At 43.4% G+C, this 22,516-nt stretch overlaps 1 protein-coding gene across 2 annotated transcripts in view; it reads right to left on the bottom strand.

The window, feature by feature from the left end:
* Positions 1–22,516, bottom strand: part of ADGRD1 (adhesion G protein-coupled receptor D1) — a 268,529-nt gene that overhangs the window by 51,337 nt on the left and 194,676 nt on the right. For both annotated transcript variants that reach the window (XM_029571131.1, XM_029571132.1), the window contains 3 exons: positions 21,678–21,744; positions 16,880–16,946; positions 3,166–3,257 (listed from right to left, as the gene is read on the bottom strand). In XM_029571131.1, the coding sequence (XP_029426991.1) occupies positions 3,166–3,257; positions 16,880–16,946; positions 21,678–21,744 (226 nt within the window). The remainder of the gene's footprint in view (positions 1–3,165; positions 3,258–16,879; positions 16,947–21,677; positions 21,745–22,516) is intronic.

The raw sequence follows: 22,516 nt of genomic DNA, 5'->3' as shown, positions 1-22,516 counted from the left end.
CCCAGCAGGCTCTTTATTAAATCAAGGTGTTGCTGGGAGCCTTCTATATCCTCCTGGACGGTGGTGGTCGGGGGAAGGGTTGGGGGAGCCCGCACGCAGGGCTGGTGCAAGGGCATTAGGTGCCCTAGGCAAAACTTACAGGCTCCCGCCCCCCCCCCTCCCTCCCGGTCACACCCTCTCTACACAGAATTAAAAATTATGCATTTATAATAAGAGATTTACATGAACAAGAACATTTAACCTCTGTCTTGTGAGGTAAAAATATCACTTACAACCTGTATATTATACTTGTATGGAGTGCTGTAACACCCTGCAAAAAAGTAAAAAAGACCCTTGCAACTGGTATTAGGTCTATTGTAATGTGCGTTGGGTATGAGCTTGGCCCTCAGAAAGCCGCATGTATACTGGATTACAATTTCAATATAGTAAATCTCCATATCAAAACTGCAATAACTGCCAGCACTCAAACACTAACAACCCTACTTATGAAAAGGAAACACTGTGATCATTACACCAGACCCTAAAACACTAATACACCTACTGTTAGGAAAATAGAAAAATCCAAACTGTTACAGATCCCTACACAGAACCTCCACACTAGCAGAATACGTCAGCTCAGTCACACACACAAAATACAAATAGACCCTCACAAAAATGCAGAGTAAAGTAACCATAAAGTATTAATACAAACATGCAGACAAAAACTGAACTGTTAACCGCAACAGGCCAGACTATTGTGCAGTGCAACAATGGAAAAACAGAAATATTACAATTCCTCAGAAAACATCAAAATCAGTAAATATAAATCTTCAATAGAAGTAAAACCAAACTAATAAAAAGAATATTTCAAAACAGCTGGCAAATAGAGCAACATCGAATAATAGAAAACTCATTCATTTTCCGAAGACCAATAAAATATTTCAAACACCATCCAATACCTAAAACTTAAAAAGGATAAAAAATCCCTGGTTGTTCATACCTGGAACCTTTTGATTTCCAGATGCCCTGAGATTGTTGTGGATTAGCAGGGGAGAGGTGAGAGGTTGTTCCTCACAATCTCTCCCTCTCATACGCTCATGTTCAATCATAGAACATGCTCTCACACACACAGAGACATGCTCTCATACACAGCAACAGACACACACACATGTACAAACACATGCTCTCACATACACACACACACAGATATGCTCTCACAGACAGTCACGCTCTTTCACCCACACAGTCACACACACACATGCTCTCACTCATTCACTTCCTCCCCCTCCCCAGCAGAAGTACAGCGGCAGCCTCCTCGTTCAGCCCCCACGGCAGAGGGGCTCTTCATTTTTCTTGAGGCCGCGGCGGCTGATGCTGCTCTGTTTCCTGCGGGGGGGGGGGGGGGGGGGAGCACTTTTCCTCCAGGGCTTGATGCCTCTTCCTGTGACAGCCCGGGGAATGCGTCTGTGTGGAGGTGGAGGCGGAGGCGGGAGAACTGTTGCTGCTGCTTCTCAGACACCACGCGAACTTGGGGGCCAATGCTGCCTTCTCCTACAATGGCCCAGGGGATGCGCTCTTCCCGTCTGCGCAGACCCACCACTTCCTCTTCCGGGCCGCATGGGCAGAAAAAAGGAGAAGTCATGCCCTCACCGCCCCCCAGACCAGTGGTGTCCTAGACGGCTGCCTAGTCCACCTCGTGCTTCCATTGACTCTGTCCGCCCGCAGGCGTGGAAGTTCTCTAGAAATGATGAAACTTGTTGATCTAACACCTCCTTCTCGCTGACAGTAACTTTCCCAAGAGGCTCTACGGAACCCAATGAATTTATTACCTTAACTCTGACTTCCATTGTTCTGTGTCGTTGCTCCCTTCTGTTGTTATCACACTACAGTGGTTTCATTGGGATATCTTGATTTCCATAAGCACGACAGGACATAAAAGTGCCACTGACCCAAATGGCCAGCTGTCTATTGATATAACTCATGTACATTTCTGAAGGTCACGGACAACTGGTCCCGTTGCCATCACTATTCTTTTCAGTTTCCACCAATGTGAATACATTAAGGAATACTGAGACCATAGATTGTGGTGCCGACACATTTACTGTTTTTCCTATTCAGTCAAGAAAAGATATACAATAATTACATTGCATTTTATTGTGCCAACAGCAACAATATCTGAAAACTGCTGGACATCTAAGCAATAGGGTAAGTAAGCAGCCTTTAAAAGGGTTTCTATCCGTCCATAACACATCAGCTTAGAGGGCAATGTTCAAATCAACATGTGTGCTTGCAAAGTCCACAGACACTTCAGCTCATGCACTTTGCACCAGTTCTTGAAGGACAGCAGGCATGGGAACTTTCTTTTTGGAAGTTGCCAAAAGAAGAAGAAAAAAAAAAAGTACCCACTGAGGTTTGGCAGGTGCCTTTTTTGAGGATATTACTTCCCAAAAAACATGTGTGGTTTTGAAAATGCAAACCTACAAGCACTGTTGCCTCTCTCCCCAAAACCAGTCTACTTTTCCCATGGGTTAAAAGTGTGCGCATTGCTCGTCCCTGCCAGTCAATTTTTACCTGCCTAAAGGATGGAAACTTTTCTTTACCTGAAGATATGGCTTTTAAATATTTCCCTCCTGCAGAGTAATTTATAACCGGGTGAGTTTTGTCCATACAGACTTCACTTATGAATTGTCAAAGTAAACTTATGCACCTAAGTTTGCTTTGGAAGCTCCAAGGGTAATTTGCCCGGTACTGCGCAGATTAACTGGCACAGAGTTACACCTCCCGCTCAGAGGGCGTAACTTGTGCAGATTAACTTTTCTGCATACTTTTGAAAATCATAAAGGCTGCAGGTAAGTTCCAGCTCTGCCCCAACTGGCCCCCCCTCTCTCCCCCCGGCCCACCAGGAATGCCTCTACCTAGTTTGCAAAAAAGTAGGCGCTTAACTGGCCAGGACAGCAAACTACTATTCGGTTGATGAAATGTCAGTAGCGTGCACTCTCATATACTTATTCCTGGTTACTCTTCTGTAGCAAATGTAATAATGCATATTCCTGCCAATAATAAGGGAATGTTATTATGCATATAATTCTTCTGGGTTCACTGCAAAGAATCTATGTATCCCAGTTTTCTGTGTCCCATCCTCAGGGTTTGTTATGATGCTTCTCAACATGAGTGTAAGAGACTTACTTGAAGGCATTAGCGTCGCCATGAACCTTATAATTATCAGCACTTATTCTTGAGATGATTCTGGTTACTGCTACAAGAATACCAATGTTAACCTAAAAAAGTAACACAAACAGAAAAAAGAAGAGAATTTCAGTCAGTAAAAGCAGGATTAAATTAGAAATACAAACACTTAGAATGCTCTGCTTTTAAAATGAACTGGTTTAGGGGCCAACCCAATGACTGAGCTACAGTACTGCTGCTTGGGAAACTCAATTTCAGTATCCGGACCAGTCTGCTGCTGCGTGGGCCAGCCAGAGGCAATGTTCACAGCATCTGGAAGGGAGGTAGTCTAAGCTGTCTATAACAGGGACTCCTACTGGCCTGATTAAGATCACACTTATAGCAGGTTCAGAGGGAAGTGCAATCCTTGCCTCTCAGCTAGAGGAACCATTGCAACTGCTGGGTGAGATGAGAGAGGAGGAGGAGAAAACAGAGATGATGTGAAAACATCTAGGTAAGCTGTGAATAAAAGGTCAGTTAAGATAGATTCAAATTGGGCTACAGGTTGAAAGAAGAAGTAAGAAACTGCCAGGTGGGGGGAAAAAAGTATTAGGGTTGTGCATTCATTGCTCCATTCGTTTCATTCATTTTGGTATACACGCATATCTCACGAATGGATAGTAGGTACGCAAAACAGATGGTATGCACGAACATCTAATGCTGACTGCTTTCACGTGCACCATCTGTTTTGCACATCTACTATCCATTCATGAGATATGTGTGTACCATGACATGAATGGAGCAACGAATGCACATCCCTACCTTATAGTCACAGTTCAACTGAGTAAAATTTTAAGAATGTCTTCAAATAGAAGAGCTTATAAGAGCATGGAAGAAAATTATCCTAATTGGAGCTGATGAAGGTTTATTAAATTATAAGAGGTGAAGAGCAGATTAATAGGGATAAATTATTTAGCCTTTAAAATAATACTAGTACTAGACAACACTCCATGAAAATTAACTTGTGGCAGATTTAGAACACATTTAAGAAAGAGTTTCTTTCAGTCAATGCGTAATTAAGTTATGGAATTGGTTGCTAGAAGATGTGATCAAGGTTAATAGTATAGCTAAGTTTCAAAAAAGATTCTGGAGAACAGATCCATTGACAGATATTAGTCAAGCAAACTTGGGAATTGCCATTCCTTACTTCTGGGAAGTGAGCAACAAGAAACGAGCTTCCCTATTGCCTGGTTCTTGCTATAAAACCAGTTTGGCCACTGCCTGATAGATAGAATGCCGGGCTCAATGGTCCTGTGGTCTCTTATCTTATATTAATGGAGAATTTCCTTTTGCTGCCAGAGTGTAGCAAAGCAACTGGGGTACAGTCAGTGGGTACTTTTTATACCCATGAACCCTACAGGCAATTTTCAATTCTTCTTACAGAGATATGAGGCCACAAGAGTCTCCATGTACTTTGCACCAACTTTTTTTGTGGACGGGCGAAAAGGGAAAACTAGGCGTGTGAATTTGAAAATTCAGCTCCACCTATGTACTTTACTCCCCTAACCTAAACTCGCCCCTATTATAGCAGTGAAAGGTATGCATTTTGTGAGCCTCGGATGAACTTTTTAGTCACTTTGAATGGAACACTTTCCCATCAGGGCAATCTACCTGGAGAACTTCCTATTTGTCCCTTTACAAATTGTTCTCCTAGTACGTTAGACCTGCGGAGGTCCATATTCAAAAGCATTTAGCCGGCTAACTCAGAAGTTAGCCAACTAAATGAATATGTGGGCACACATCTGGCTAAATTCTAGCCAGCTAATAAGTTAGATGGGTAGAATTTGCATGGTTAAGTTAGGGGAGTTTCAGGGGCGTAACTGGGAGAACTTGAGTTAGCAGGCTAATTTATGTTCTGTTATTCAGAGTTAGCCGGGTGACTTAGCTGGCTAAATCTGATCGGGCCAAAGAGTTGACCTAATGTTTGCCAGCTATAGCTAGCCAACTAACTTTAAGACAGCCAGCTATATTCAACAGCGAGGCTGCAATATTGAAAGTTATCCGGCTAATTTTGCTATCCAGACTGTGTCTGAATATGGACATCCTAGTGAGCAAGTAGGGGACAAAGTGAAAGCTTTCTATAATGCCACTGGCTTTTCAAACCTCCAGGGATATAAACTCAGGTTTCCATCTATTCTCAGGTGAAACCCTTGTACTAACTACATTTTCCGTACTCAGTAGTCACTGAGGATTACTCAGGAGTGGGTATTTGCTTGCGCCTTCATTTTGAAAACAGAGTCACAGCCTGCCCCTTCTGGCTGGGTGCAGATCATCCTCTTTTAGATCACAGCCAGCATTTTCAGGAAGACAAAAAAAAAAAAGACACCGAACCATTAAAGATATTGCTCACAAATGCTGAAGTTTGCCTTAGCAGAATCTGTTATAAACTTTGGCATGAGATCACCGAAGAATGAAAGTCAAGGAGAACTGAAGGCCGACCTGCCATTTCCTGAAAGATGTGCCCCTTTTTTGCTGTCAGTCTCAGCAGAAATATCTATTGTGCGTGTGCAGGGGGGTGGGGGGTGGGAAAGGGAAGGCAGAACTTCCCCCCCCAGAAAGGACAGAAATCTTGAAAAGACCTACATTTGGCAGAGGAAGGAACAAAGACGGCTTCCATCCTCCCAGGAGCCGCAGGTGAAGAAAAGGAGACTGCACGCTTTAGAATTCAAAGCAAGGGCTGATGAAAAGGAACTCTTGTTGTCAAAATAACTCCATTTAATACAAAAAAAAAAAAAAAAGAGAAGAAGGTAGGATCCTCTGGAGCTCAGGTTTCAAAGATGGATTAAAAAGCAGCTACTGTGTAATATGCACTGCATGCAGGGAGGGAGAGGAGAAGGACTAGCAGAAGAGGCAGGATGCAGCCTGCAAGAATGAGGATGCAGGTCCCGCTCCACGACCTCGCTCCCCTCCCCCCCTCCCCCCACCGCCTTTACCCTCTCAAGAAATAACAAAGCCATTGGGGGGACCAGGAAAAGCTGGAATGGATAACATCTTCCTGGGTTTGGAGATCTCGCTGATATTAAGAAGCCCTTTCCCTTGGGGGGGCCAGAACGTTGTCCCTAACCAGCCCCACATCGCAGCACATGAAAGAGAGACACCCCCCCCTCCCCCAATGGATTCTCAGAGAATCGTGGAACTGCCGCAAACCTCAAGCAGGACACCCTGTGCTCCCTGTGCTTCTCCAGCCCTTTACATTTTCCCGGTTTGCTGTGCCCTTAAATGACACCAAATGTTTGATTTTATATCACCACTTAGAAATAAAAAAAAGTAAGTATCTGGAGCATTAATGGAAATCTCTTTTGTTTCGTTTCATTTCTGTCTTCCAGTTCTGCCGCTCCCGACAAATAAGCTTGCTGGGGGGTAGCATTCAGCTGCTGAGCGGCTTGGCTGGTTAGCTGGATACTGGCAGGGTACATTCAGTGGCGCGGTCATGCCGCTGAAGACTATCGCATGTGTTTATGGGGCTAACTTTGGGACAGGTCAGCGGCTCGACCAGAGTTAGCCGCTTAAGTTAACCGGCCAACTCCCCAGAACGTCCCCGGTCTTACCCAGCTAGAATTTAGATGGAGAATGTTTAAAATATGCCGGTTTAGCCATTCAGACGGTTAACTTTTCAGTTATCTGTCTAATTGGCTTTTGAATATCGACCTCATTACTATTATTATTACTAATAAAATTGCTTAGCACATGTTAAAAATGTGAAACAACTTTTTTTATGTGCCATTTTGAATGGAAAATACCATAAAACAAGCAACAAATGCCATTCTTATTTCCTTGTCATTTATTTCCTATAAAGCAAGAGCTATTTCTTGCCAATGAAGGTAAGCTATAATACAGACCCAATTTAGTTTATGTTTAATTTTGCAGGGCATGACTGTCTTTTTAGTTTTGTATTGTTATTTTATGATTTTTTATTTTCTTTTATTTATCTTATTATTATGTATGTTTGCTGTGAACCGTTTTGATTAATTCTTTTTGAATTGTAAAGGCGGTATATAAACATGTTTAAATAAATAAATAAATAATAGACATTTTAAAAATACATTTAAAGAAAAAGCCCCTGAATGAAATGTGGGGTTGCCACTGGCTCCTGCTAAGCAGACTGAACCAGGCCTGTTTTGTTGGTTTTTTTTTACACCACTGCATGCTGGGACATGTAGGCCTGCATTTCTTATGGTAAAAAAAAAAAAAAAGGGGACAGGACCAGTCTGACCAGTGTAAATGGAGCCAGTTGGCAGCCCTAAAGGAATGGGTTACAAGGACATACAAAGGCTACAGTACAAATAATATTCTCCCCATGCACAATGCTGGTTGACGACTACCCAAGCAGATTCATGCCGACCTTATTACCTTGAATAAAGTTGAGAGATGCAACACAAGAAAAAAGGGAGGGCAGGGGGAGGCACTCATCAGTTATCAAAAAGGAATTTACTTATCCAGAGACCAAGGCATTTCTTTCAGTCCCTCGTTTAACTCAATATGACCATACGCCAACAAAGAGACAAATCTGCGGGGAAGCCTATTTCAGACTGAGCAGCATGACACGAGCAATCCAGAAGCAAAACTGGCACGGCAGATTAAAAAAAAAAATAAATCAGTGCAATTTCTTTTCTAAATGTTTATTTTCCTCATCTGAGCAGGAGAATAAGCAAGGCACTGGAATGTGTATTTGTATTTAACGATCTCATATATTTGCAATGATACTGAAAGTTTATGGCATTTGCGGGCTAAAATATAATGAGCGTTCCATGAGATACGCTTCTTCCTTCTCCAAACTGTTGATGGACTACTTCTGTCAGATACTGGGGACTCACTGTTGAGCTATGCAGTTAGATGCATTTTAATATCAAGCCAGAATGAAGCTGGAATAGCTTCTGTGCTTTGCAGGTTAGAGCATTAGTATAATAGGAAGCTCGGGTTTAATTGGGTTTATTTGGGCTGGATTGGAAATACAGACACCCTGACATTTTTCACGGTGCTTCAGGTGTCCAAATTCTGCTTCGGTTCGCTCCGTGCACAGCTTTGGTAAAGCATTCACAAGTATATGCAGCATGCAAGGCACACAGACGGCAGCAATGCGGCGCCGCAGGGATCTCGCAGTCCCGCGGGTAGTCTGCACTCACGGCACGGCCAGCGCATTCTTTTCCCTCTAAGGCGAATCTCTTCGCAGAGTTTCCTCTTTCAAAATGCGACCACCGCACACAAATGTGCCCCGAGTACTTTGGGCCTGCATGAAAGCAGGAAGAAAGATCCAAAGGGTTTCTGGTGGAGGGGGCCCGTGAACACCTACTAACGAGGCAATGCCCTGGGATGGCCACCTCCCACAGCTGGGAACGAGGAACAGGGATGGATCCAAATGAACCGGACTGGCCACGGTTGGGGGACAGGATGCTGGGCTCGACGGACCCTGGGTCCGACCTAGCGTGGCCCTTCGTGCGCTGTGCTCTTGTGTTCAGGGGTACATGCATCACAGCTGGGAAATTAAATCCCCCATGCAAACTTTCACCCTCCCTCTCTAACTCTGAACCTTTCGTTCTGCCCGAAGAAAGTGCGGGTGCTGCTTTTACCCGTATTCGGAAGGGGGAGGAGCAATTTTCAAAATAGCATTTATGTGTGCGGGAAAACGTGCCCTCACCCATGTAAAAACCTTTCAGTTCTCCCCCCCCCCCCCCCGTCACGTGAGATAGTCTGATTGTAGTGGGGGAAGTTTTCCTACATCCTGCCTAGTCGCAAACCGCAGGGCAGCAGAACGGGGGGACGTCACGCACATTTTCCAATCGCCCGCCTTGCTGCTTTTTGGAAATTAGCGAGGGCAAAGTGTGGGTGCTGAAAGCGGCCACCTACGGTGCACCGTACGGCTATCTGTGCAGGTGGCCGAGTGCCACGGGTACGTCTGAAAATCAAATGCACGCGGACTGTTATACTGCCCTGTCCTACACATGCCCATAGGACTGCCTCGTTTCAACGTGGTCAAAAATATGCGTGCACTTTTATCCATCCTGGAGGAGACCAAATTTCAGTCAGATATTTTACCCGGGTAAATAGCTTTCAAAACGTCCCTCGGTGAGCTCTGAAAATAAAATCCCTGCATTTCATTTTCCTTCCTTGACTTAGCCAACCCCTTTTTTTTTGCCAAGTGTATAAGAAAGTGCCCACACGGTGACCAGCATTGGATTGAGAGGGGCAAGTTTCCAATGCCCCTGCTTTACACAGGCAAAAAACTGTTTCACCCGCAGAAACAACCTGGAAAAATTGCCCCTCCCCGTATAGGAAAAATGCACAGTACGATATGGCCTGAACTCTAAATATTGTGAATTGCTCCTGTTCCGTAACTGCACACAGATTTCCAGTTGAAAGGTGTCTATGAGAGAAGCATTGGTTGTTCACTCATGAACACTTTAATCACACTTAGATGGTTTAAACCAAACTAACAGCCCCCAAAGATAAAAGATCAACTCTAAAAATAGGAAACAAGGCGACAAAAGCTTTTGAGCTCACACAAAAAGAGTTAAAAGATACTGCTGAGATTCAAACATTTGTCCCACAAACTCATTACCTGAAAGAACTGAACTGAACAGCAACATGGTCTGAAAGCAACAACGAGAAATGCAGACCTTCTGTGCATTTCCAAAAGGGAGAATGACTGTCATCCTGCGTGCGCTAGAAGAAAGCACTGCGGGAGCGAGGCCATAGAAGTAAATTGTTCCGTATTGCTCAGTGTTTTGTCCATTTCAAGTAGCAAAGAGAGAGCCCTGGCCATCATTTGAATCTATTAATGTCACCTCAAGCCCATTGAGATAGGAGCTCTCCGTTCTGTATTTCCTGCTGCACATATTTACCGTACATTGCGAGGAAACCGTTCCTGGAGCGCTGCACGAGTACTGCACACAGGGAGACCGTATTCAGGGGGATCCGTTCGAAGAGACGCAAGGATCTGAAGGGCTCCTATAGGATCCATTATGGATGGGAGATTAATGTGGTAAATCCTGAAAACGGGAAGGGGGGTGTTGAGCATTTTTCATAAATACATTGGCCTCTATGACACAAACTGGAGCTCCAGTTACAGATTTTACTGACATCTCAGAAAATGTCAGAAAACTGTCCATACTACTGATTGCCCCATGTTGGGAATGTTATAAAAATTACGAGGTAATTGTCATCATAAAATCTAAGCTGGGGAATTTGTGCCTTTTAAAAATGTTTACTTGCATAAGAAAGAAAAATTTAAAAAAGGAGACAATATTGATTAGCTATGGATTAAATGGACTGATGATTATTTTAAAAAAATGGTGAAAAGAGGGTACTTGCCAGGTACTTCTAGCCTGGATTGGCCACTGTTGGAAACAGGATGCTGGGCTTGATGGACCCTTGGTCAAATCCAGTATGGCAAGTTCTTATGTTCATATGGGAAGAGAAGTTTGCAGCTCAAAGTTTGTTTTGTGAGAGCACAGACCGCTATCTTGGTTTTGCCTGCCATGCAGCCTCACCATGCCCTGTTTCTCCAGTGGAGCGCACTGTTAGCCTGGGTTTGGACGTGCGTTTTCGAAGCGCTAGCTCTACCCCTATGGACACTGGCATAATTGAGCATCCATCTTCCAACCCGTGGGCTGATTTTTTATTTTTTTTAATTTTTACTTTTTTTTTACTTTTGGGGCTTCCAACTTAATATCGCTATGATATTAAGTCGGAGGGTGTACAGAAAAGCAGTTTTTTTCTGCTTTTCTGTACACTTCCCCGGTGCCGGCCGAAATCAACGCCAGCCTTTGGGCAGGCGTTAATTTCTGAAAGTAAAATGTGCGGCTTGGCTGCACATTTTACTTACTGTATCGCGCGGGAATAACTAATAGGGCCTCAACATGCATTTGCATGTTGCGGGCGCTATTAGTTTTAGGGGGGTTGGTCACACATTTTACTTTCAGAAATTAACACCTGCCCAAAGGTAGGCGTTAATTTCGGCCGGCACTGGGGAAGTGTACAGAAAAGCAGAAAAAACTGCTTTTCTGAACACCCTCCGACTGCTCCAGTATCCAGTCCTCATCTTTCAGCCTGTCTCTTCCACAATGTCCAGCTTGCCCTGCCTTGTCCAGCCAGACTTTCCTTCACCATGATATCCTGCCACCAAAGCCAAGCCCTACTGGCCCCCAGAACCCAAGGGCTCAATCTGCGGGGGAGGGGGATGAATATGAAGAAGAAGATAAACCCCAGTCTAGCCCTGCGGTCCTGCCCTGCCCCTGAGGGGGTGTTCCCCAACCCCAGCCAGCATGATACCCACATTTATGAAGGTCCAAATATGAATATAAATACATACATTTTGATCAGCATTTCTTAAACATTTAATAATTTTGAGAGTATTTTTTTAGACTAAAACTGTCCATGTCATCTCCTTCTCAGCTGTTCTTCAATGACGAGACAAAGGTTAAGTAACCAATAGGCACTTATGATGCAGCATCTACTGAGGCTTCACCCTCTGTTAGAGCATGTGTTTGCATGCTAATGTGCTCATTTAAATACGTGCAATGCTGAGGCTCAAACAATGAGAGATATTTCAAATATCTCGAGTTATCCCCACGTTAGGCCATTTACTGCAAGAAAACAGCATTTTTCCCATGATAAATGGCCAAACGTATCATTGTGAATGAGGCTGTATGGTAAAGTAAAGCACTAAAACCTTCTGCCTATTATGTAATTATGATGTTAGCTATGGTGTAACTACAATGCATCTATTAGCTAGCACAGCACATACTGTGTAATTACAGTGTAACTATGATTTAGCTGCATAATGGAGTATATTCAAAACAGACTTGACAGAAAAGCAAACTCACTGCATGCTTTCCACAGACCTGCCGCTTTCAAATATTGAACAATTTCTGAAAGAGATCTCTTGCACCACCAACTAAAACTAAGATTCAGTCACAATAATACTTAGTCCATTAACCTAATGGCAACTTCTCCAACAGCCCTGGTCATTTTAACTTCACTAGGTGGTTGGGGAACCAGATTAGACTATTTCTATGATGGACGAAAATTAAAATGGTGACAAACCGTGACAAGATGCTTGATGAACTGATAATTGTAAGCTAGATGTCTGATGCACAGCGAGTCCACCTTAACTGCAAAATTAGCTCGTTTTCTAAAAGGGTCTTGGGAACTCATGACTGGGACAGTAGACTTTGTTAACTTATTTCTTTCACGGATAATCTTCTCTTTAATTCTGGCAAACAGCACTGGCTTCTTTAGCAATCAAAGTGATTAAGCAAGAATTGTCTGTAATTTAAATGTGCAGGGATAATTAAGCTGCTGTAATACATTCATGTATCAGCAGCCGAGTCGTGAACCAGTGGTCGCCTCTAGAACATTTACACTCATCACATTGCACACAGAAGTTGTCTAAATGGCAGCAGCCTACCTGGCTTAACTGCTGACGTCCCAGGGTCCGAAGTGGAAGGCCCATGGTGGACGAGCCTCTGTTCCTAAGGGTCAGTAAAAATCTGCATTTCTAGAGCTTTACCTGCATCTGACGGGAGGACCTATGTGGGCACACAAGCTCCTTGTTACTCCAACAAAATGTATCGCAACCTACAATAATCTGATTTTCTCCAGGGCCTATGAAAAGCTTCTCAGTGCTCTGCACTGCAGAGTTTTGCCAGGGGAAGTTTGATTGGCTGAGAGAAAGAAAACAGCTTCCTGCTCCAATATTTATATAACGAGCATCCAGGGCAATACCGAATGCTTCGGAAGGCCCAGTCAATGAGCGCGCGCGCGCGTGTGTGTGTGTGTGTTAGTAAGAGACAGACATACAGAATCAAAATGTTTTCCTTTCATGATGCTCCTGCGCACACTTTCTTTGGCCTTTTCTATCTAGTAGGTGGGGTAATTATCAAAGCCATTCACAGTCTGGAGGTAAATACGAACTGCCCAGGAGAAACCAACCTGTCTGAAACTCTCCCTCCTCAGAACGGGTAGTGTGTGTGTGGGGGGGAGGTGGGCTCACAGCACATTAAAAGGGGGCAGACCTTTCGGAAAACGGCGTGCGTCCAGTGCACATCATTTTCAAAAGCACATGTGGGCTATTTGTCCCCTTCCTACCCTGCTTGGCTTCCCTCACAAAGGAGCAGGTGCAAGGCAGGCGAGTGGTTTTAACATTGGTATCTTAAGCACCTTTTCAAAGGGAAAGCACCCTTATTATTTTCACCTTCTTTGCTGTTCTGCATCTTGCATTTCTATAAAAAAGAAATAAGTGTAGAGAGAGACCAGGATATAGTTGCCTTGAATCTCGGGCTACCATGACTGAACTCTTTCCCTGCACATTTCCCTCTCTTTTTGCTCTTTCACCTCCATTCTCCATCCCCTTTGCTTCTTGTCTAATGCAGCCTGTAATCAGAGATATTTCAGGGAGAGCAGTCCATCCAAATAAGCCTGTGTGTGTCAGGCGTACCGCGGAGAGAAATGAAAGCATTCTGAGTTACCGCAGCAGGTTTACGGAAAGAAAGAGCTGCCAAGGATTGCTTTATAGCACAAGCAGAACAGACACATGGCAAAAATAGGTTACCGAAGTGAAAAAGAGCAAACAAATAAGCAAAGACATTCCCCTTCGGCTCTAAATGTTTTAAATTATAGTTTGCAAGATAAAAAGCATAACCTTCTCAAAAATAACTTTCTAAAGCTGGTGTCCTTGTGCAACCCTGTTATATGCACACAAGAGTCTATGAAAACCGAGAAAAATGTAATAATATTAAAATGCAACACTACCTTTTTCTAATTTAGCACTGTAATCACTAAAGAGAGCTGGGTCTGAGCATAAGAAGGGCCACACTGGGTTTTTCGAGCCCAGCATCCTCTCTCTGACAGCGGCCAGTCTAGTTCGTTAGGAAGTAGCCGTTTAGCATTGTGACTTGCATGGAGCAGCAGCTACAACATTAAACAGAAAGCACGAGGGAACCTGCACAGAGTGGCAATTTAAACCCTAAAAACCTTGATGGGCAGCAGGATGCACCATTTCTATCTTTTTCTGCCAAAATTTACTATGTTACTTCACTTGGCAGATCCAAAAATCCTTTTTTGCGCTCTCCCAGGGATAAGCGGTGGATTTCCCCAAGTTGACTTGTCCAGTAACTGTTTACTGACATTTCCTCCGAGAACTAACCACTTTTGAAAAAAGGTTTCTATGACACTCATCTCCTGGGTGCTCTGACACCGCACAAATAGTCTTCCTAGGTTGCATCGGAACCTGGGTGTGGGAATGGACCGCAGATTCTCTTCCCTGTTATGTTACGTCCGTTTAGCTCCCCTGCAGAGGGGAATGGCAATAGAATGGCTCACTGGACCAGAACTGGGGCATCTGTTTTTCTTAATGGGATTTTACAATTTTTGAAAAAAAAAAAAGTATCAAGACATCCTTGTGTATGTGGAAGCACTTCTTAATAATGCAGCAGCTTCTGTAAATGTCATCTCCCAGAGTATCTAAAACGTCAGCTTCTTATTCATTACATTCACGCTATATCAGTGATACAAGAAAGGCAAGTGCCACAGCATTACTACAACTTGCTAATGGCCGTGGCATACTGCAGATGGCTTCATTATAATACAGCAAGGTGACCAGGGTTACATATATACAAGTTTTAAACTGTTGATTGGACAAAGTGAGACCAACAAAACTCATGACTGTGTGCACATTAGATGTGGTTTTATATCACATTTGAACAGTCTCACTAAGGCACAATCCCAGTTTACCTTACATGGGCTCCCACAACTCAGCTTTTTGTCTGGATTTGACTGCAACCCATTCTGAAATGAAATCCTGATTTGTACGGCCAGGTTGGATTTATCAGATTGAAATGTCTATGCAAGTCAATACTCATTTAGTACAGGTTGGCTCAGTTTTGCCTGGGATGGGGTGTGCAGGAAGATTCCTGTGCATCTAGACAGCCCTCCCACCTGCTCTGAGACTTTTGGAAACAAACTTGCAGCAGATACACATCAAGCTCTTTGTTCAAAATGGACTTTTTTCCTGTTTTATGTCTATTGCAAAACATCTTGATTGAATAAAGTCCTAAGGGAGTCGATTTTAAGACCCGCGCATGCACGTCCAGGTACGTGCGATTCCCGGCGTGTGTGTGTCCATGTGTGCATCCATATATGTGCGGTTCCCGGAGCACATACATGGATGCAACTGTTTTATAATACGCATGCGTCAGCACGCACATGTTATAAAATATAATATCCACACCCACATGCATGGCAGAATTTCACATCCGTGCAGTGATGGAAGTAGGTCTTCCCCAGTTCCCTATAAAACTACCTAACCTTCCTATCCTTTCCTCTCTCCTCCCCGACCATTAACCGCTTCCTAACTACTTACTTTTTTTTGTTTGATTACTTACTGCTGCTCTGGAGCAGCAGTAATCTCCGCGCACTGGCCAGCTGCCAGCGCGCACTTCCCCAGGACAGCAGCTAATGGCACTGTCCTGGCCCACCCATCCCAGACCACGCCTCCCGGCCCACCCCTCTTCCCTCAGCCGGCACTTGTGCGCGTACCGGGGTTTATGCATGGCCAGGCCACATGCGTAAACCCTGGTTTTTAAGCACGTAGGCCTTTGAAAATTCACTTATAAGTGAATATCCAGCTTGGAGGCACCATTGTCCCAGGTCAGTGAGCCAAGTCCAAAACCATGTGCTCACTTGAGTGGCTCAGATGTTGCTGGGACAGAGCAGAGAAGTCCAGATTCATTTTCTGTAGCAAGAGGCCAAAGTCAGCTACAATAGCAACCTAGGCGAGGCACAACAAATGCTGATACAAAACATACATACATACATACATATATATATATATATATTTATATATATATATAATATAGAATAAACAAATTAAAACAAAAAGAAGAATCCCTGGCTAAAGATACAAGACCAGGACAATTCATGCATAAAATAAACAAACAATTACAGCTGCACAGACTTCTACAAATTAGTTAAAATATATCAGGTTCTAAGGCCATCAGAGTAGTAGGATGCCCAACAAAATGGCCATTGTTAGGGTCAGTCCACTGATCTAAACAACAGCATTAATTAGATTACATCAAAAAGTCTGCTTTAACAAAAAACCCCTAGAGGGACTAAATCTAATCTGAACTAGCTGCCCTGTTCAGCGATGAAAAATAGGTAATGAGGGGAGCTCTGCTAATAACTAGGCTTTGAGTGAGCAGGTAACTATCCCCGTCCTACATTCCCTTTGATCATCATCCCTTCTGCCATAAAAACAGGACTCAGAATTCACCATGAGGCTACACAGTCAACTTTTAAAACCTGCAACGAGGGATGATCCATTGTGGTGACCTCGTCTTGCATAGATGTCAGAAACATGTTCTTCTAGAGCTAATTTCATTGCTGGTTTTTGTAGGGATGTCAAGGCTCAAACAGCATATTCAGCTGGAAATTTCTGAAGGGACAATCATGAGTGCTTTGACACCCACCTGAGTCCCCAGCCTTTCTCAGGACAGTTTCTCTCTTCCACGGGATGCAGGGGTTTTTGGCAGCCATGTTTTCGACTGACCACCAGGTATCACCCTAAGAGCAATGCAGCAGCTGAACACTCCTGTAGCAGCATTGCCAGGCCCTTCTTACATGACCTCACAATGCCACGCCTCGAGGGAACTTACATTTCAGCATCAGTGAAACTTACCAGAATGACAAAAAGTGCGGGTGCAACAAACGCCCAGATAGCGCCCCTCTCCAGTGAAAGCCAGCAACTGTAGAAAGGAAACAGAGAGCCGTTATCCAGCATTGCACAGCAAGGTTTAAGCACAAGGCTGCTTACTGAAACTGTGGAGGGGTTTTCATTGCAAGCAGGGAGTCTGCAGCCTGAGGCCCCTGATAAGTTCTGAAGCCTGCTATGCTGCTTATTTGATTAGATCCAATTTTATTTATTTAGGAAATCTTATATACTGCAGTCTACAGAGATTGCACAATGTGGCTTACAAATTAACATACACAATAAAATAATTAAACATTCATAAATGATATAATAAAAACATGATAAAAGAAATGCTCAAGTCAAACAAAATCAAATCTGCAGAGAGGCAAACACCTGGGATGTCATCTTGCCATAGAGGATTAAACAAGAGTCTTATGAGTGCCATTGACATGGCGATTATGTACTAAAGGTCTGTTTGAACAGGAAAGGTTTTAGGTTCCTTTTAAATTCTTTAACATCCGTAGTCAGTCATTCTTAAGGCTTCTGGGAGCGAGTTCTATAATTTAGGTCCAGCAATGGAGAAAGCGCGGCTCCTTGTGATATTCAATCTCACCACCTTCAGTACTGGAATTTCAAGTAAGTTTTTATTGGCAGAACGCAGTTGTCTTGCAGCCTTATATATCTGAAGCAATGCACTTAAGCAAGCAGTAGAGTCTTTATATAACTGATTGAAAATTATGGTTAATACTTTATATTATACCCGGAAGGCAATGGGAAGTCAACATAAGGAGAAAATGCAGGTGTTTGTATCCAGGAGGCAGGTGTACACTCTCCGTTTTGTTTTTCAGAGATCGTAAGTCTAGTAGCGTTGTAGAAATGGGTTAGTGGTGGCAGCAGGGCAGAAGAAAGCAGCTTATCTCTTCCAAAATGCTGACAGAAAGCATGAAGGGAAAGAGAAGTGCATGGGGGTGGAGGAAGCAGAAGGAAAGAAAAAATAGATGAAGAGAGAATAAAATAAAAACATAAGAAGCTGCCATACTGGGTCAGACCAAGGGTCCATCAAGCCCAGCATCCTATTTCCAACAGTGGCCAATCCAGGTTACAAATACCTGGCAAGTACCCAAAAACTAAGAAGATCCCATGCTACTGATGCCGGTAATAGTAGTGGCTATTCCTTAAGTCATCTTGATTAATAGCAGTTAATGGACTTCTCCTCCAAGAACTTAACCAAAACTTTTTTAAACCCAGCTACACTAACTGCACTAACCACATCCTCTGACAACAAATTCCAGAGCTTAACTGTGCGTTAATTGAAAAAGAATTGCCTCCAATTGTTTTAAATGTGCTACTTCCTAATGTCATGGAATGCCCCCTAGTCCTATTATCCGAACGTGTAAAAACCGATTCACATCTACTCATTCTAGACCTCTCATGATTTTAAAGACCTCTTTCATATCCCCCCTTAACTGTCTCTTCTCCAAGATGAACAGCCCTAACCTCTTCAGCCTTTTCTCATAGTGGAGCTGTTCCATTCCCTTTATCATTTTGGTCACCCTTCTCTATACCTTCTCCATCGCAACTATATCTTTTTTGAGATGCGGCAACCAGAATTGTACACAGTACTCAAGATGCGATCTCACTATGGAGTGATACAGAGGAATTACATTTTCGGTTTTATTAACCATTCCCTTCCTAATAATTCCTAACATTCTGTTTGCTTTTTTGACTGCCGCAGCAACACTGAGCTAACAATTTCAATGTATTATCTACTATGCCACCTAGATATTTTTCCTGGGTGGTAACTCCTGATATGGAACCTAACATCGTGTAACTACAGCATGGATTATTTTTCCTATATGCATCAATTTGCACTTGTTCACATTAAATTTCATCTGCCATTTGGATGTCAAATCTTCCAGTCTTGCAAGGTCCTCCTGCAATTTATCACAATCTGCTTGTGATTTAACTACTTTGAATAATTTTGTATCATCTGAAAATTTGATCACTTCACTCGTCGTATTCCTTTCCAGATCATTTATAAATATATTGAAAAACACCGGTCCAAGTACAGATCCCTGAGGCACTCCACTGTTTACCCTTTTCTACTGAGAAAATTGACCATTTAATCCTACTCTGTTTCCTGTCTTTTAACCTGCTTGTAATCCACGAAAGGACATCGCCTCCTATCCCATAACTTTTTAGTTTTCTTAGAAGCCTCTCATAGAGGGACTTTGTCAAATGCCTTCTGAAAATCCAAATACACTACATCTACCGGTTCACCTTTATCCATGTATTTATTAATCCTTTCAAAACAATGAAGCAGATTTGTGAGGGTAAATCCCTGCTGACTGTGTCCCATTAAACCATGTCTTTCTATATGCTCTGTGATTTTGATCTTTAGAAGAGTTTCCACTATTTTTCCCAGCAATGAAGTCAGGCTCACTGGTCTATAGTTTCCTGGATCGGCCCTGGAGCCCTTTTTAAATATTGGGGAGGGAGAGAAAACTGGCAAGCAGGTGGGAGAGAGGAAAGGAGATGGGGAGAAGGAATGTGAGAAAAAAAGAATAGGGGACAGAAAATAGAAAACAAGGAACGCATTAATAAAACAGAGAGTGAGACAGAGGGAGAGGGAGACCTATGGACTACAGAGGAGGTGGCCATAAAACAGTCTAGTTCGGGTGCTAGCAGAGGACAGGATCAGCACTCCGTTACCTTTTAAAATTAGAGAAGAGTTTTAAGACTCCCTTTCTTCTACACCCAGCTGTGCAGAGCATAAGGAACTTTTAATGCTTTCTTCAGAATTTAATATTAAAACCAATGCCCCCCCCCCCCCGCCCCCACACACACACTCACACACATGCACATACGCACACACACGCACAAGAAAGACATGCTTCAGATAGTGAACATCTAAAGCACCTGCACGGCACAGGTTTGCCTTGGAATTTTTTCCAATCAAAACAAACCCACAATAGTGAATGTATAATTCTATTTCTTCAATCCAAAATTCAAGCCGCCCGACACTGTTCCAGTGTTTTGGTAATCTTACATCTTCGCAGGCAACGATCTATTCTGACAGCATCTCTGAGTGTATCTGAGGGAACAGCGTCGGGCGGCTTGAATTTTAGATTGAAGAAAGTGCATACAAGAACTGTTTCACAAGATAAATTCATTTTATTTGCATATAAAAAATATGGACTTTGTTATGACCTATGATTATAACTCACAGACATAGTCAAGGTACTGATTTGGCACATTCTATAAGTGAATGCTATCAGCGTCTCAATACATGATGGTCTTCTAAACTTTTCTGAGTACAGTCTTCTAGATTGACTCTTTTCTATTGGAATTTCTTCCGACACCACATCTGTTCAGAACTCTTTCCAAAACCACTCTCCGGATCTGCTTTCCTTACAGAAAAGGGGAGATGGGGTTCCTTGAAAGGGTGAGAACTCCCTCTCTCACTGTACGAGACTGCTAAACCCTGGAAGCGTGTATCACACTCTAAAACAGATCCTTAACCGGGGAAACGAGTTTGATTCACTGCAAGAAAAGTTTGAAATACATGGTTGGCAAGCGGGAGCAAACTTCTCTTATACTAGCTACGGAGATGGGAACATTCCTCATGCAGGAATATCTGTCACAGAGAGGAACATTCTGCGTACAAGAACATCTTGAGAAATGGACAACAGTGCAGGGATAAGGACACTGGAAGAGCTTACATTCTACTCACAAGAGCATCTGATAGCCTACATTCCATTCTGAACAATTCCTGAGATGGGAGCGTTCCACATTCCACAACATCTTTCCAACGTGTCCAATGTAATATCTGTTGCAAGGTGGCGCTATTAGACAGGAAACTTGTGACACAGTGCAAGCAGTGAAAGGCAGACAGAGGCCGCCACTGTGTGTTTCACTTTTCATTCTCGAGAACCATTCATAGGCAGGTAGCGCTCTTGTGCGGGGTCACTGCAATTCGAGGGCAACCTCAGTCAGAGGAAACCATGTCGCTGAAAGCAGTGGGGCAATTTGTGACTGGAACTACCTGCTGGTGCCTGTGCCTATGCCCCAAAGGGGGCCAGCCATTTGGGAATGCCAGCTCACCCCGGGTCAACCGAACATGCTGATGCAGTCCTGGGTTTTGCCCCATTGCGTGTGTGGTATTGTAGTTCTGATGACCTAAAGGAAATCTATGGGAACTACAGCCCTACAGACATTTCTAGAGTGGATAGTGCTGCTGTAGAGGCACCTCACATTGCCAGGACTAGTCATGTCGCCCCTAAGTAACAGTTGTCCTTAAAGCAATACCATAACCTTTTGATCTTAAGTCTCAAGAAGTACAGCAGTTATGAGAGGCAACCATATTTTAAAGAAGATCCAAGAATACTCCCTGTTATTTTAATTGTAAAATGATTAAATAAGACTCTAGATTCAGCACAATGGCCACTTGAAGATAGAGTTCCTGGAGCAAACTCGTGGGATAAGCAAAAAAGAAAATGCAGGTAACAAAAATAGTAAAAGGGGGAAAAAAGGTACCTACCAAAATTCTAATCAAGCATGAAATTTGAAAATTCATTTTTAGAAACTGCAAACCCTACATTAACATCATCAAAATCAATATGCACATGAAATAGTGATTATAGTAATTAGAAGATGAGTTAGGGCATGCAGATAATGTTCATATATGCACCATTTTGATCTCTTTAGCTATCTAGATTCCAAAACCTTACTGATGGATTACCTGCAAGGCAAGACAAAAAGGCCGCGTGCGCCTTTCATTACTTACTTTCCACCTTCCCCATAGCTGCTCGAGGCTGAGGTTACAGACACAACGCAAATCACCAAAGCCGACCCTGCAGAAACCAGACAGCAACACAGCATTAATGAAAGTCGCTTATCTTCCTTTCACGCTCGCTGCATGTCCGCGTCTGTCGAATGAATGAACGTGTCATTAAGCAATCTCCGCATGTCATGAGCGGTTGCCCTCACCCATCAAATATGCTGAACGTTAGCAAGAGGTGGGAGTTAAGGGATGGTGTTTACAAATTTGTGCAAGGCATTTTAAAGCCAAATCTCCCCCAGAGCCCCTTTAACCCAGATTAACCAGCTGCAGATGTCGTTGCAATGGAGATGAGTTACATTCTCAGTACAAGAAAGAAATGGGGGCAGGCCTGATAGCTCAGAGGCAGAGCTGCAGAGGCCTCTGATGGCGGGGGAGGGGGGTCAGAGAGTACGAGTCATTGTGTGATGGGCGATTCCTAGTAGTTAGATTCAGGGCCCAGGAGCCTTAATGTATGCCCCCACCCCTGGCAGAGGAATGTCGCTGCAATCGAAGGATGAAAGCAAGCTGTGAAGGGGATATACTATAGGGGGGGGGGGGGAAACCCGTGGTTTCATGGTGCTGTAACCCAAGAGAGGCTGGATCTAATTATGCTGAAAGTCCAATGGAGCAGGAGAAAAGCGTTAGATGAAACAAAAAAAAAAAAAGAAGAAGAAGAAACAAATTAGGTAATCATGAAATCAGCAATCCCAATCCTAATATTCAGTGAGTTTGTTCTTTTGCTTTAGTCTCTTCCTCTTTACAGTGACAGCACAACACGATGAAGAGGCCTGGGTACAAAGTGC

This window comes from Rhinatrema bivittatum, chromosome 11 (assembly GCF_901001135.1).
Source record: "Rhinatrema bivittatum chromosome 11, aRhiBiv1.1, whole genome shotgun sequence".
Lineage (NCBI taxonomy): Eukaryota > Metazoa > Chordata > Amphibia > Gymnophiona > Rhinatrematidae > Rhinatrema > Rhinatrema bivittatum.
This window is presented reverse-complemented; position numbering and strand designations above follow the sequence as displayed.